The sequence below is a fragment of the Aptenodytes patagonicus genome, chromosome 15, assembly GCF_965638725.1.
Source record: "Aptenodytes patagonicus chromosome 15, bAptPat1.pri.cur, whole genome shotgun sequence".
Taxonomy (NCBI): Eukaryota; Metazoa; Chordata; class Aves; order Sphenisciformes; family Spheniscidae; genus Aptenodytes; species Aptenodytes patagonicus.
In genome coordinates this window covers 13613027-13628876 of record NC_134963.1, presented here as the reverse complement: position 1 = coordinate 13628876, position 15850 = coordinate 13613027, and the positions used below count along the sequence as shown (strand labels likewise).

Below are 15850 nucleotides of genomic sequence, written 5' to 3'. Positions count from 1 at the left end.
TCTCCGAGAGCTTAAGAGATCTCACATGAATCATTTGGCAGCTGGGACACATGGCTAAGTCATCCCTGCCACAGTACAGGCCAATATTTAATCCGGTTCTTCGGTTCCTGAAGATGCTGAAGGAGAAACACTGACAATCAGACAGACAATTTACCTTCACCATAGTCCTTTTGTGCCTGATAAAGGTTTGGAAGCCCAGCCACCTCATCTTCATCGAGAGTTCAAAGACTACCACAATTAACGCAAACAGCTCCAGGGTTGCATGGACCTGTTACAATACAGCAAAGCTTAAACCAGCGCTTCTGATTACAAACAGCAGCACATCAGAGGCAACATTTCTGCCCTTCCTTTTTCAAGAAGCATGTGGGTTTGACAACAGTCTGAGCACAGCTCTGTGACATGCAGGAAAACCCAAGGCCACTCTTAAAGCTAGCACAACCCTCTGTTTTTCCAAGTTTCTACATGTATTGCTTTGTGCTTGTATTAAAGCCCATAGAATTTTCCTCTATTCGGTATCAGCCCAGAATTTCCTGGAAATCCACATCCCTTTTAGACTTGAATAACACATCAAAAAATGTATTGATACATTTGAAACAAAAGGGTGAGACACCAGCAACTCGAGCAAAAACCTTTTAAAAAAGTTTGAGACTGCAATTTTTTTAGTGAAATGCAGGAAGAAAAGCTGCTGGGCAGACAGAATTTATATAGAGAAGGGTTTTCTCTTGAAATAATGTTCTGGACACCACAGACAGGGTGCTGATCAAGCTCTGGAACAGAATGCAGCTTTTTGGCAGTGCTGATAGACCCCTTCTCTGTTGGGAGATGCAAAATGCACCACAAAGACAATGACAGTATTTTCTTACAACCTCAGCTTTAGTCACAGCTCAAAACCCAAACTGAGTTATGCAGCCCTGACTCATTTTGAGGAACAGTTTGACCCCAAGGTTGTCACGGCTGTTCTACACCCCTGGCATGGTCCTAGGGTGCCATTAACAGCTCCAAAAGCAGATGTAGGTTCTCCCACCAGCAACAGCAGCTCCTAGCACTGTGCCTGACCTCATGAAGTGGTTGTGGACCGACAACAGTACACACCAGTTTGTGTATCCCTTCTCTCAACCTGCATTTTGTGAAGGTTAGACATAAAACTTCAAGTCCCTCAAAGACACGCGCACATTGAAAAGTCCTCACAACACTGGGAGGAGAGGACAGGAGAAGGTTTAGCGACCTGTCCCAGGCTGAGATCTGTTTGTGTTCTAGGAACCAGTGGCGGTGCTGGGGTAACGGCACCAACCCTGACAATGAAAACCACCTTGTCAAAGCACACAGATTCTTGAGTTACCTCAAGAAAAAGCGAAAACCACACACTTCTCTAACAGTGAAAGAATTTAAGAACTGCACAAATTGATAAAATGAAATAAGTGTCACTTTCATTGTGGTCTACGCACATCAGATGAAAAAAGGATGTTTTGCTGGTTGACATATCTGCTGTCAACCAATTTACAGAACAAGCCACGTTTTTTTTTTCCTACTACTGCTACTTTCTTCCTCTATGTTTAGCCTTCTTTTTCCTCTTACCCACCCGCGCAAAACAGGCAGACTTCTTCATTTTGCCCCAAAGTACTTACAAAGATGCCAAGACGGAGCATAGGAACAGCTGGCGCCTCGCAGAGAGACAGCAACAGGAGAAGCAGTGCTGTGCTCAGCTCCATTAGGTAGAAAAGGTGATTGTGTGCAAAGAGGTAGGCAGCAAGTGCTTTGGCATTTTTGGGGTGAGTGAAGAACTTATCATTATTTTCTCCTTCCTAAGGCAGCAGGAATAAAGAAGAGAACAGCATTAGTAACTCTCGGTACTATAACAGAGCTTTCCACATGAAGAACGCAGACTTTTATAAGGATTAGATACAATTCCCAACAGACTATTCCCGCTTTACAGCCTGACATTGATCTGTTTATTGAGGAATGAACTCTACACACACGGGACATCCCCTTCTGTTCATAAGCATATTTCAGTAATGAAACATTAATATCCACAAACTCCTGCTTCAGAAACCCTTGAGCCTTTTCAAAACGAGGAAGAGTGCTGAAAGAGTTTATAAAGGTAGGCAAAGAAACTTTAGTCAACATCCCAACATAAACACAGCACTTCATTTATTTGCAACCACTTCCACATGTTTACAGACTTCTTTGATTAAACTTCTGCAGGACAGAACACAAAAGCACACAGATAAGCTCCAGGGCACCTGGCTGACAGTTGCTCCTGCTTATCTTGGCCTTGCAAAACATCTGGGAGAAAACACTGGAGCACACGCACTGTTTTCTGCTTCAGGAATGTGAGAAGACAGACTCCATGAAAAATTAACAAGTCTCTATGCTGATCCGTCATTCCCTCTTAACTAGAAAGCTTAATTAACATTAAAAGGTCAGATACTCCATCTTAACAGTTTGTCTACAACTGATTTTTAAACAGCTACATCATTACTAATTTTACCTCTAGGACAAAACTTAGTTTGGGGAGAATTTAGAGGTTTTTCATGCAGAACCACCCAACAGCTTCTTCTCTTTCTTGAGTCAATGGTTTAAGCAAGGGAGCTTTAGTCACTCACAGAAAACTTGCTGCTTCTTGGAAACTGTCATGAGAGATCATTTTTCCCTAGCTGGGACACTCAGATGCACAAAAAGTTGTTTGTTGTTTTTTGGTTTGTTTGGTTTTTTTTTAAATTAACATCTTTCCAAGTAAGCAATTACTGTAAGGACAGTAAGCTATTACTATCAAAGTAGAATAACTGTGATTGCAAATGGATAACAAGGTCAGGAAACAGTATCTCCTTTAAGAAGTGAAGCATTCTGGAGACTAATTCAGAAGAGGGTTTCAAATGTTTCTCATTTACTCAACTCACAGGCAAGCTCACATTCTGTTTAAGAACAAACACACACACACTGCCGGGTCAGTGAGCCAGACTGCGAGCAGGGCAAAACCCAGCAGCCAGCTCCATAAAACACAAGCCCCCCCCACTCAAAGAGAGCGCTAGCTTGTATCAGCAGGGCATTCTTATTCACGCCTGACAAAACACACTTGCAGAATGAAAAATAGTCTAAATTCTGCCTCTTGGTAGCCAAGCAATTCAAAACGTTGCTGGACAGCAAAGTCCTCTTATTCAGATAAGACACTCTTGCCTGCAGCTACTGGTTCAAATAAACAATCTGCATGCTCTTTAAGTTATGTCTACTTCATTTCAAGGACATTGTCATTATGATCATTGGTCAAGGCAGCAGCAAGAATAATCTGCATCTGAAGGGCCAAGCCTGCTGCGTACATTACCATCAGACACTGCAGCAGCTCAATGACCCTTTGCAGAGCATCTCCAATAATCATGAGTTTAAACAAAAGCCTGGGAGGGGCTGGAGCTACCATTATATTGCCAGTGCTGCTCTAGCATATGGCGAAGCTGAAGTATTACCAAGGTCCAAGCCCACCCGGTTTTAAAATGTCAGAGAAGCAATACTTCTCAGTCCTGTGGGGTAGGAGCAGGGAAGAACAAAGGGTTTCAACCACCTTGCAGTGACTTAAGCAAAAAACCTAACTGGGTCCAAAGCACTTCAAGCTGCAATGCAGAGCCTTTGAAAGGGAACGAAGAGAAGGAGGAAGGAAGGACAGTAAGGGAACCAGCAACAATTTCAGACTAGCCAGCTCTGGGAGAAGCTCAGTTTTGGTACCTAATTCATCACACCAGACTGTACGGCGATCTTAAAAATATTATACCTTTGTTGAAGTAACGATGGTGTTCCCTGTAACTGGAGCATGGGTGGGGTGTGTTTGTTTTTTCTTTTTAAATAGGATAAATTTCTCTCCTGGGCTGATCCTAATCTCAGCACGCTTTCTTCCTGTAGAAATCAAGACCTCTACCTTCTCTTGTGTCTTGCATGACCTGCAGGGCTTGAATGATGCTAAACGAACATCCCAGGGCCACCCACCAAATCTGTGGCCAAGACAGGATTAGGACCTGCAGTTCCAGAACATGAGATGTCTCCAGGAGAGTGCTGACCATCCACCCTGGAGCAACTGAAGAGATAAAATGACGATCTATGACAAGTTACAGAAATCTCCATGGTAAGGTGGCAGAACTGAACATGTGCTGAATCCCTCAACTACTACAGTCCTTGGCACTGGGAGAGATGGGAGAGGATGGGTAGCTTGTTCAGTTGCTCCCAAACGACTTGCCAGAGCCCGTCTGAAAGCACTTCCAGCATCTCCCCACTCTTTGAGCGGATTCCTTTGCAAAGCACCGATTTTTTTAACCTCAAAACTGAAGCTCTTTGTTTCTTGTCATCAAGAACTACCATAGTTTCAGAAGTTCATTTTTCACACAATACACCAAACAGCAGGGCTCACCTGGAGGTAGATTGCTGCCTCTTGGTAGTTCATTTCCCAGTTGTGTCGGGCAGAGCTTTGCTGCGCACAGCATTCCCCGGCAGCAGGGCTGGACGCATCATTAATAATGTCATAGCTACCTCCATCTGCATCAGTACAATAAGAGAAAAATGGATTTACAATTAAGCGAGCTGAGATTGATCAGGAGGCACGCAAACAAGCCAGGCACTGGGACCAGAGACAAGCATCAAGAGGTGGCAGAGTACCCAGGAACCTGACAGCTTGTACACAGACAAATTGACTCTTCCCATGTAGGAGCTTTTAAGAGACGCACTCAAACTCAGCACTTCAACACGGGAATGCTCCCAGAAGATCATCAAAAGAGACAGCATCCTATTTAATACAATAAGCAGGTCTCCTGGCTCAGGAGATCTGTGCTGTCATGTTCGTAGCATACTATCAGCAGTCATAAACTATAAACAGGCAGCTAACATCTAGAAGTCTCTGAGGATGTCCAACCCACAAAATAAAAGTGGGCTTGCTAAAGGAACACTGCCTTTTCACATTTAATGGTAGGAGAGACCGCAGAAGAATGGAGTACAGGACTACTACAGGCAAGGGAAACCAGTCTGAGTATAGAAGCTGTATAGTACACTAATAGCAGCAGTCAGTATTTTTAGTAGAAAGCCTAATTTTTTCAGAGCTCTACAGAGTCATTAAACAATGCATCTTTGCAACACTCTTTTTGGTGCAGATAAGTACCAATACTCCTCTGATGAAAACAAACAGCAAGATTAATTTTCTATTCATATCCCATAGATTGATTTTGAAACTTCTAAGAACGGGTCTGTCTCATCAGTAAAGCACTATAAAACAATGAACACTTGTACCAGATTTCATAACTAAAAATTTCATTTAAAAAATACAATTCTACTGCAAAAAGCAGCTCCCAAGCATAGCTACACATACATAGTGCCCTTCCCATGGGAGAGCTACGCAGGGCATGTATATAAACTCCAGAATACTTGCCATTTTTTGCATTCTACAGCTTCAGTGCTATTAAGACACATGAAAAACATGCATGAAGACAATTATTGTTCAAAAAGGGAATATCAGTTGGTTTCTTCTTCTGGGACTGGGATTTTTATTTTGCACCTTTGACAAAGAATACTGAGCAGAGACCCCACAGAAGCGAGACCTACTTAGGGCCACGCACGAAACCTGTGGTGGAGCTGTCCATGCACTCAGTTCTCCAGTTTCAATCATTACCCAAACCACATGGTTGTTCTTGCTCTCAGTAGAGACTTCCCTCCTCCAGTGCCTCATGTTCCCAAAGAGGGTACATGTAAAATTGATCTTGCCAGTGCAAAAGTGCTGATTTCCCCCTTTTTATGAGCACAGAAGCTGTGATGTGGTAGCTTGTTCTCTCTGTCTTACGAGAAGTTGTCTGAGAGTGGGAAAAAATTACAATGAGGTTCTTTTCCTCTCCCATGACAGCATGCTGAAAATTTGTTGCATCTCTTTGCTGTGACAAAATAATTCTCATCGAATTACTGATTCAGTCTTTCTAGAACACCCTCAGGAGTGGGGAGGGAGTCCATGCCAAAAACTGCACCCATCGAGAGAAACGGCACTGCATGCTCCTGACAGAGGCAGAAACCCCTTCACCGATGCAGAGCCACAGCTGCCTTTTCCACCCTCAAATCAAATTAAGATAACATTTATCTGGGATTTGTGAAGACCTTCCAGACTGCATACTCAGATTGCTGAGAATTCTGCAGCATTTAAGCCTATTTCTCTTCCTTGTTTCCCCCATACCCTTAAAATACCACTCAAAATCTGGACGAATGTTTGAATGAGGCTGATTCCTCCCCCACACCCCTTTTACACCTTGAATGAGCACAGTTCTTGAAAAAACTGAATGACAGAGATTTTATTTATCTACAGAACTGGAATGGCAGTCTTCTGAGTTTGTTTGCCTTTTAACTAAAAGATGACAGCAATATGCAAAAATCAGAAGCTTTATATTGTGAGCTCTAAAAAGTTCTTAAATGTTATTATTTACGAAGCTTTTGTATGTGTTTCAAAGAGACAGACTCCCTCAAACTGCAGCCTGATAGCAAAAACCTTTTTGCATTTAATGCTTAACAGAGTTGCAGAAGGAGCACATCTCCATCAGAACCTGGACTCACTGCTGAAGACCTTTACTGCCCAGAAGACAAGCTATTTTCCAATCCTCATTCCCATCCTAACAGATTGTTTGCTGCCAGACGAAACACACTGCAGCCCCGTCCTGCCTGCCTTCCCCTCCGTGGGGCACTAAGCTGGGTCACGGTAGAGGCAGAGCACAAAGTGGCATCCAGCCCCCAGCCTTAAAGGCCTCAAGCATTACCATGGACCGGCGCAGAGCTGTCAAACACCCCCAAACTTTGCTGAGGCGCACAAGTAACTGGTACATCGGAGCAGAGAGTGCCACCTCTCCCTGTCACACATAACCTGCTGTCCAGTGACACCCAGAGCTATATGTGCCATCCACGATGTCACCTGGACAGCTCTACAGCACGTCACCCACAGCTCCTTCATTATCTGGTGGCTGGGGCGAGGCTGCAGGATGCCTTGCTCAAACCAAGCAACAACTGTGAAGGCACTAACAGGAGCCGGAGTTCCAGGCCTTTCCATAAGTTTTCACCTTCAAAACACAGCAAGTGTTCAGAGAAAATCTGAGTGTGATTCATCTCACACAGTTCAGGGGATATTGAAAAAGCACAGAATCAACACCTTGGCTGCACGAGCTCTTTTGGGGAAGAGGGACATATTAAGCAGGTTGCTTGCAATATTACTATGTTATTGGAGCATTACAGTATATACAAAATTTAAGAACATCAAAACATACTGTGGTCAAATCAGCAAAGGTTTGTAGCATTAAACAAAACACCAAACCACTGTACCCTACCAAGAGATGCCCAAACTACCTTTAACCCTGAAGCAGTTCTTTCGCAAAGACCAACCTCTCTTTGAAAAGGATCAACACTAGGAATAGATACACTGATTCAGTCTTTCTAGAACACCCTCAGGAGTGGGGAGGGAGTCCATGCCAAAAGCTGCACCCATCGAGAGAAACAGCACTGCACGCTCCTGACAGAGGCAGAAACCCCTTCACCGATGCAGAGCCACAGCTGCCACAATAAAAACCCAGGACCCCCCTCTGCATTTCACACAGAGGACTCGCAGCTGAAACAGAAGAGATGTCCTAGTGAGATCAAGGTTGCGAATACGAAACAGCACTCAAAGATGCAAATCAGAAACAAAAAAATAACTCTAGAAACCAAGATGTTCTCCTCCTGTCTAAACCAGACATCATCTTTCTAGGCACAGACAACAGAAAACGTACTGGTGAAGTGTTCTGGTGGGGAGCTGCATTTTGTGGATCAGCTCCTTCCCCATCAGGTACCAGAAGGTTGATCTAGCATCCCTGAGGCAACAGCATCATCTGGGTAATAAATAATAATAAAAATAATAATAAATTTGAAAAGCAACCCTCTGACTGTTTGTTTGGCAGCCCTCCAGCTAGCTAATTTCCTCAGCTGCTCCCATGATAACAATGACACAGACTAATGCAACCTCCGCTCCGCTCAGCTCGTGCTGCAGAACATCCCCGACGGCATTTACCATTAGTATCGAGCTCAATGAGATAGGAGGATCTCTCCACAGGACTCCCGTAATCCTCGAAGTAGATGGCAGGCGGCTCTCTCCACCGCATGGCAGCCACCGCGTCGGCCAGCGGGCACACTTGCGTTCAGAGTTGGGGAGAGGGAGACAAGTCAGAGCTGAAGTTCCTCCCTCCCCTTCGAAAGCTGATCCTCAGTCTCGCAGCTTCCTCAAGGGAAAGCTACACACAAAAGATTTTCCTCTGCTCTCTGCAGAACTAAATGTTTTCTCCCCTCCCCTCTGAGAAAGGTGGCTCAGACTTCAGTTAAATCATTTCTCTATTGCTGTCTTAGCGGCAGGATGTTTCTAAGCGCAAGTTGTTGGAGGGCTTAGCTGCGAGACAAAGAGCTTTTAAGCATGAGCGTGGTGGTAAAGCAAGGCTTCATGTGCCACGCTCTCTTATTTTGGCATATAGCAGAATTTGCTCACCAGCGAACATGAACAACTAATGGGAAAGGAGTCAAAGTGCTGACTAGTCACAGCAAGGAGTTTCCCCCCACCCAGCAAAAAAAGAAAACAGATATTTGTGAAGTTCACAGTACAAGGGGCATGACAAAGTAAACGAACTGAGCTGTTCACAGATGGCAAAGCTTCCTTCCACACTTGTGTAACTTATCCCAGACGTTCCCTGAAAAGGGAGAGAGGGAGGGGAAAAAAAGAAAAGAGGAAAAAAGAAAAAGCAAAACCAGCTGGCTGCTTACACAAGGCATCCGGAACGATACTGCCGGGACTCCAACATTTCCATTCAGTGCAGCAGAGCATGCTCCTGTGTAAATAGTTTCCATATGTCATCATTACAATAAAAACCAAAAAAACAAAAAAGAAAGAAAGAGAAGGAGCATAAACTTTCCCCAGCCCAAACCTCTCCCTTTGCAAAACAAATTCTCTACTTAGGGGAAGGACAAACTCTCCATTGGCTGAGAGCGCAAACAAACTCCTCTCATTCAGAGGAGCTCAGGCGGCCACGGGGCATCTCGAGGGCAGAGCCGAGAGGGGAATAAGGGACAGAAAACATTCACAGGAACGAGGGAGAACTCACCCTTCCCAGCTGGGCTATTTTATGTCAAACTGAAGTCAGTTTGCACCTTCCTTGTTTGATCTTTGGTGTCTGCATTTGTTTTAATAAATAATAATAATAATTTTAAAAAATCCAACAAACTAGTAACCTCCTACAAATTCAAAGAGTTATAAACAAACTCTACAGGGTTTGTTTCCTCAGAGTTCCCCCAGTCTGGCTCTCATTAGCCTGTTCACCAGATGTTCTGCTTTCTAGATAGCACACACTTCTTATGGCATTACACTGAAACAGACTGAGATGCCTCTAATTAGCTCCTCAACTGACTCCAAAGCCATGTGCCTTTACCAGACTTACCGGGCTTCCTCCTAAAAGGTTGAGGAAGGTCTTCATGGGGCTGCTAGTTGCCATCCTGTCCAGATAATGCTACTTTAGAAAGTATCCCTGTGATGACAGAACCCTGCAAACTGTGTGGAAGCCAGGGCAAGTGACATAATTCAGCAAAAATATTCTTATAGTTAAATCTGTCATTCATACTGTTTACATGTCACGTGTATAGTCAATGTAAGACAGTAATATGTAAGTTACTTGTCTAATGTGCAAGTAATATTTCTCTTGACAGATGAAAAAAGAAATGCGAAGGACACATGACTTGGGAGACAGGACACATCTTCATTCACATTGCCTTACAAGGTTCCTGCAAGTGGATGTACCAAATAGAGCAGCAAGAGAGAAAAGTAAGCCAGGCATTACCTCCCGCAGTCGGGAAAGGTCAAGCTGTCCAGGGCACACGCCCCGAGCAGCTCCAGTAACCGTCTCAGACAACCGGAGACATGCAGCTGATAAAACACACTGCAGTGCACCAGCCACTGGGCCACAGAGGAGGAGGACAGGGCAAGAGAAGGCCAAATTGTCAGTCAACCATCAGATTCCTTCTTAATTAAATTTAATCTGGTACCAACTTTGTCCTTTCTTTCCTTCTTGCAACCTTGCTTGTAAGAACTGCTGTCTTGCATTTACCCCTACCCTTATAGTCATTATTTCTTCTTTGGAAAGAGGCGTGAACCTTGTTAGGGAACACACTTGCCAGCTATGTTTTTTCACGGGAGCACTGCCTTTTTCTATTGGAGCTGGACAGGCTTCCAGGAGTGCGGGCTGTCCAAGGCAAATGTGGCTTCCTGGAGTTGAGCAAATGCTTTATGAGTTTGCTGCAAGAGTCCACACAGACATGCAACCCGACCTTTGCAGCACGAGGGTCTCCCTGGCAGGCTCCAATCCCTTTGCAAGCAGGGAAAAGGGCACAAAGCACTCTGTGATTCACTCGGTTGCAGACCCTTATCGCAATGACTGCTGCACCATTTAACTGGAGCCATTCCTTTTCAGGCTTTGCCGCATTCTTTACTGCCACACCACCTCTGTTTCTTATACCATCCATCTTGACTGCATTCGCGTCTAATTACCCAAACTCTGCTAGTCACAGAGCTCATGCTTTCAGTTTAGAAGAAACATAACCAGGCATCCAGCAACACTGAACACGTGCCCATGGAAGAAGGCAGATCCCAGGAGTATCAGAGCTGCCCACGGGGTTCCTGGACCTCCTGACCTCACATACAAGACCTGTCCCAGTGCAGGATCCCTGTGCTGGCTAAAGCTGCCAGCTCCCTCAGTGACTGCTCCCTGAGGCTGCAGCGAGGATGAACAAGGCTGCAAAAGGAGGATGGCACTTGCTTGTCAAAAACAACCAGAAACACTTCTCTCTCCCGGAAAGCCCATATCAGCTGAACTGCATGGAGTGCCCACTACAGAAGATGCAACTCCATGGAAAAAAAAAGAAAGGAAACTAAGTAGATGGCTACCCTTCCCCAACAGAAGCTGTACAGGCACCTTCAGTCCCAAAGCCAAGATTTTAGCAGCACTACAACACAATCCAGGCAAAGCCCAGAAGCAGCTCTGGCCAGGAAACCGCAGGATCCTGAAGTGTCAAGTGTGTTGGAGTTGTACCAGCACCAACGATGGCATTTTCCCTTCCAAGTGATTACATGCCATGTAGCTTCACCTCCAGAGGATTTATCTTCTCTCCCCGCTCCAATGCGGTTGATAAGGAACTGCTCCTTTTCTTTTCAAGTGCTGAGGCATGAACATGCATGCATTTCTCTCTTCAAGGCCAGACTCACCTACCCGGGAGAAAAAAAGCTGGAAGCCGCCTGGAAAGCACAGCTGGTTTGGCACTTGGCCACACATTTCAGAGGTGAGAGAGACAGAGAGTGAAATCACTGCCTTTACTGCCTGACTGCCAGTTCAGCGCTGTGCCAACAGGAGCATCGCAGGACTGATCTTTGCAGCCCAAAATATCTTAGCACCCGTCCTGTTTTCAGGGGATGTTATGGGAAGGGATTTAACAGCCGCAAGGAAGTCTAAACAATTTACTATCAGTTTGTTGCCTAGGAAAAACACGGCATCTCCAACAGAGTGCAGTGCCAAGCCCTTCTGTTGCAAGAGAAATAATATACTACTGAATATTTCAAGTCAGCGTAACTGAGTCATGCTCTTCCTTAGAGACGACGGCACAGCAGAAACATATGCAAAGGCCTCAGGGCTCTTTGTCTTACTATATTCTCACAGCACTCGCTTGCTGTGAAGCTCAACAAATAAAGTCACTTCAGCTTCCTATTTAACACAGAAAAGTTTTTTTTTAAAAAAAAAAAAGGATGTTGCCACTTCCTGCTAGTGGTAAGAGGCGACTGAAGTCTACCGTCCTCACCTTTATTCGAGAATCCAGTGAGTTCCTACGGCATCAGCACGAGCTCACTTCATGCTATCATCCACGACACTACAGGGAGCTGAATCCACATGAAGTATGAGCAGATGTCCCTCAGCATGGTAAGCCACTTTTTATATATTATTGCCTCTTATCAATTGTGCTGCCTATCTTCTTATATTGAAGACAACTTAAGCCCTTCATTGTTTAATTAGAGGATCACTGTATCCTTGCTAACATCTGCACTGCACGCATGTAAAAACCCTGATGCACAAGCTAAACACAATGACAGAAGAGCTAAAGCATGGTAGGAAATTGTTTTGTCTCAGCAGAAGCCGTGCCTCCAGCTAGCTCTTACTCTGAGTGGGTCAGAGCCAGTATTTAGTTAACCGTTTGCTGTGCGGCTCGCTAACCGTTCGAAACAGGGGATGAGCTATGACGATTCACTCGGACATTTACTTCCTGCACCACCCTGCTGGGGACAAAAAGAGACATTTGTACGGAAGAAGAAAAAAAGTAAAAGGCTTCTAAGAAAATAAGGATGAGAATAATTTTACCTATCTACACCAGCCAAGGTCGGTTGGTTGGAGATCCTCATCTGTGCAGTTTACTGCCTCGTCTCTTCAGGGCACCTGCTCTCCTTTGGTCTCAACCCTGAGTTACCCTGGGACTTGATTTTTTCCTCTTGCAGTGTTACATGGGAAGTTCTGACCGGAAAATGTTTGATCGCTGGACAATTTTCACTCCTGAATACGTAGCAGCAAGAGGCAGAGGGACAGATCCCTCCCCTTCGGGATGTTTGGGATCCACAATCAGGTTAGCGAGAGGCTTCAGCGGCTGAAGACGAACTGATGGATGCTTTGTCACCCTCGGAGAGACCACTTTGCCCTGACCCCTAAAAAGCCTCCCAGAGCTCACTAGTACACCAGACCACACGGCTCAAAAGCCGCTGCAGCAGTCAATAGTGAAACGGAGGAGGATCACTCCTCGAATCACAGAGCTGCATCCCAAGAGTAACGTTACCTACCCCACTAGCTCTTGCTCCTCAGCTGCATCGCCTTCCAGCAGCTCATGCAAACCACCACATGCCTAAGCCCTCTTCCACAAAGCTGCTTTCTGACAGATGTGTGGCTAAATCCTCCTGCATGAGAAAGTCCGTGAAATACCCTAAGGAGAGCCAGAACCAGGCACTCGCACAATCTGAGACCGTATAACACAGGAGTACCTGCTTCTTAACATAGCTGCGAAGTCAGAACCAAAGCATTTTTAATCAGTAAAACTCACATAAAAGGCAAGGTTGTGCTAGGAAAACAGAGTTAAGAATCTCGCTTGTGTGTTAAGCCAAATTGCTGCCGGTTTCATATCCTTTATTTCTGATCTTAACCAATGAACCTCCATACCACAAAAAGGAGAATTCAAAGCCACAACAGAAGGATCATCTACAACCGTACATTACCCATCCTTTTAGCAACTAATATGCTCTATAAGCTTATCAGTCCGATCATATCACAGCAACAAAGGCTTTACAGATACAGAGATAAAATTATTCTGTAACTGGAATTAAATATCCCAGCCATTGAGGGGCTCTGTGAAACAACTAATTTTGAATGGAAAAAACAATTGGAAATAATAAAGTTTTTGCTGAACCCAACAAAAAAAAAAAAAAAAAGACAAGTTCTGCCTAAGGGTATGGCTCATGAGAGAGGCCAGACATCAAATACACACACACACACACACACTCTCTTATAATTCATAATTTTTGAGGAAGTAACAGAAAGGGAAAGAGACAACATCAGAATCCCTCAGATACAGCATTTCTTTAACACATCCTGTTACATGAGGAATTTCCTCTTTTTGTTCCAAAAAGGGAAACCGATGCCTCATGGTTTTAACATGTTAAAGATCTGCTTTAGTGTCGGTAACAACACAACGTCAGCATTTTAAGAGCACGTTCCTCATTTTAATTCTTCAAAGCAGAGCCTTTGGATTTTCCTGATGCAGCTTGGAAAGATGTTTGATTAAGCTGCAATCTGGCCTTTTTAACGAAAGCGGTGTGCTGCCAGGTCCGACTGCCAGTTCCAGCCGCCAGCAGCTCTCCGGGGAAGTCACAAAGTTAGCAGTGGGTAGCAGAGGGGAAGCGCTTCCCTTATGTGAGAAACCAGTATTAGTTTGGGCAACAAACCTCCCGCATGGCCACCCAGTGCTGGAGCAGGGCTAGAACGGAGTAGGCAGTAATAAGGTATGTGCCATACTGACCTTTCTGCCCTAAAGAGACAGGGATAGCAAGGAAATGAGATAAATTAAGTTAAATAACAGTGACCTGGCAAAACTCTAATGTCTTACCACAACAGGCTGAGACCAATGAAAGTTATTTATTGTGGTACAGTAGTAAGAAGTAGGTAATTGCGTTTTGTGGTGTTAGAAAAGGACTCCACCGCACCTGTTCTTTTGAAATACAACACTGCCACATCTCCTCTGCCTCGTCATTGTGTCTCAGCCAGGAAAGAGAAGCTGCCAACTTCGGCAGAAGATGCATGTAAAGGAATGGGGAAAACCCCAGCCTCTAGTGCTGCGTAACTGCTCTTCATTAAGAAAAAAAAAAAAAAAAGACTTCTGCACATTTGGTAGAAACCGCTGCTGGCAGGAACTGAAGAAGTTACATGTAGTGGCTGGAGAGGAAGAAAGGAGTTAAACCATTAGTTTGACATCTGCAAACCAGCTGCCAGAGGGCTCTCCCTCAACTGGTCCTTACTTCAAGTCCTACAGTCCTCATACAGAACCATATCTTCAGAAAATGGACAATTTTGACTTCAAAAGTCTTCAAGCACTGTAGAACCCTCTCCAACTCTTACAAAGTGGTTCCAAACATTAACCACACTGTCAAATACATGCCGTATTCCTTGTCTGAATTTCCCCAGCTTCAGCCAACAGACACAATTCCACTGCTACCCAGTTACTGAAGCTACCTTCAAGCCTCTTGGATCTCGGATGAGCTTGGAACAAGGGCACTAGAAACACGCCAAGCATGAACACATTGATTACTCTAGAGCTAGCACGGATGGCAACATCACCTACATACCTACCCTAATCATTATTCCTATGGGAAGGACCAAGGAATACACTCACCGTCTCAATGGACAAGTGTCCCACATGCTCACTTTCAGCTCAGTTGCTCATGAAATCAGACTCCGCTCAGGCTCTCTGCTCGCCAAGGCAGCCCTCTCCACCCTTGCAGATGCACGACCCTACAGTTGGTCATAGCAATACGCACGCGGCTCGCCTTCATCCATCTTACTAAGTAGTTCTAATCACTAAGTTCCCCTCCTCACTCTTACTATGCCCTCAACCTATGGCATCTCCTAACTTGATCAGAAAGGCTTCTTTTTTTTTTTCCTTCCAGATCAGAAAGAAATGTTGCAGTTGGCACAGGGACAAACTCTAACCCCTGTGACAGTCTCTGCTAATAACATACCTATTCACTAACCAGCCCCAATAACCAGTTGGATTTTGAGACCCGTCCATCAGCCAGTTTGCAGAGCCATTAGCTACACAGTGTTGATTCATACTATTCGCTTCCGCAATCAAAATGCCGCACGGGTGCCAAAACAAATATCTTCTCAAAACACCGTCAGTCTATCTTGTAACCTCACAAAATAAGTCAATGCATCACTTCAGGTTCATATGACGCTCGCTTTTGCATAAAGCCACACTGATTGACATGAAAAACTGTGCTTTAAATCCAGATTTTAGAAGAGCTATTGCTCTATTATTTTGCCTGGAAGCCTTGTTTGGCTGGCTGGCCTGCAATCTCCCACCTGCTGAAACACACCTTTTGGGGCTGGAAGAAAGTCACTATTCAGACTGCCTCAGCTGCAGCCTTAAGGAAGAATAAAAAGTCATCTGCTGATTTTTAAATGCCTACCTTTAGAATCAGCTCTTTAATCTCTACTTTATTCACTACGGGAATGGAAGAATAGATCATACGATGACCAGGTCATCT

At 44.6% G+C, this 15850-nt stretch overlaps 1 protein-coding gene across 3 annotated transcripts in view; it reads right to left on the bottom strand.

Moving 5' to 3' along the window:
* The window catches only part of TPCN1 (two pore segment channel 1), a 51449-nt gene that overhangs the window by 25228 nt on the left and 10371 nt on the right, over window positions 1–15850 (bottom strand). Inside the window, exons 1-4 of one of the 3 annotated variants that reach the window (XM_076353373.1) lie at window positions 8779–8791; window positions 4391–4515; window positions 1626–1802; window positions 155–268 (exon numbers count right to left, since the gene is read on the bottom strand). In XM_076353373.1, the coding sequence (XP_076209488.1) occupies window positions 155–268; window positions 1626–1802; window positions 4391–4423 (324 nt within the window). In that variant the 5' untranslated portion in view covers window positions 4424–4515; window positions 8779–8791. Of the gene's footprint in view, window positions 1–154; window positions 269–1625; window positions 1803–3760; window positions 4061–4390; window positions 4516–8778; window positions 8792–15850 lie in introns of those variants that run through there. The other 2 variants (XM_076353371.1, XM_076353372.1) reach the window with 2 other exon arrangements.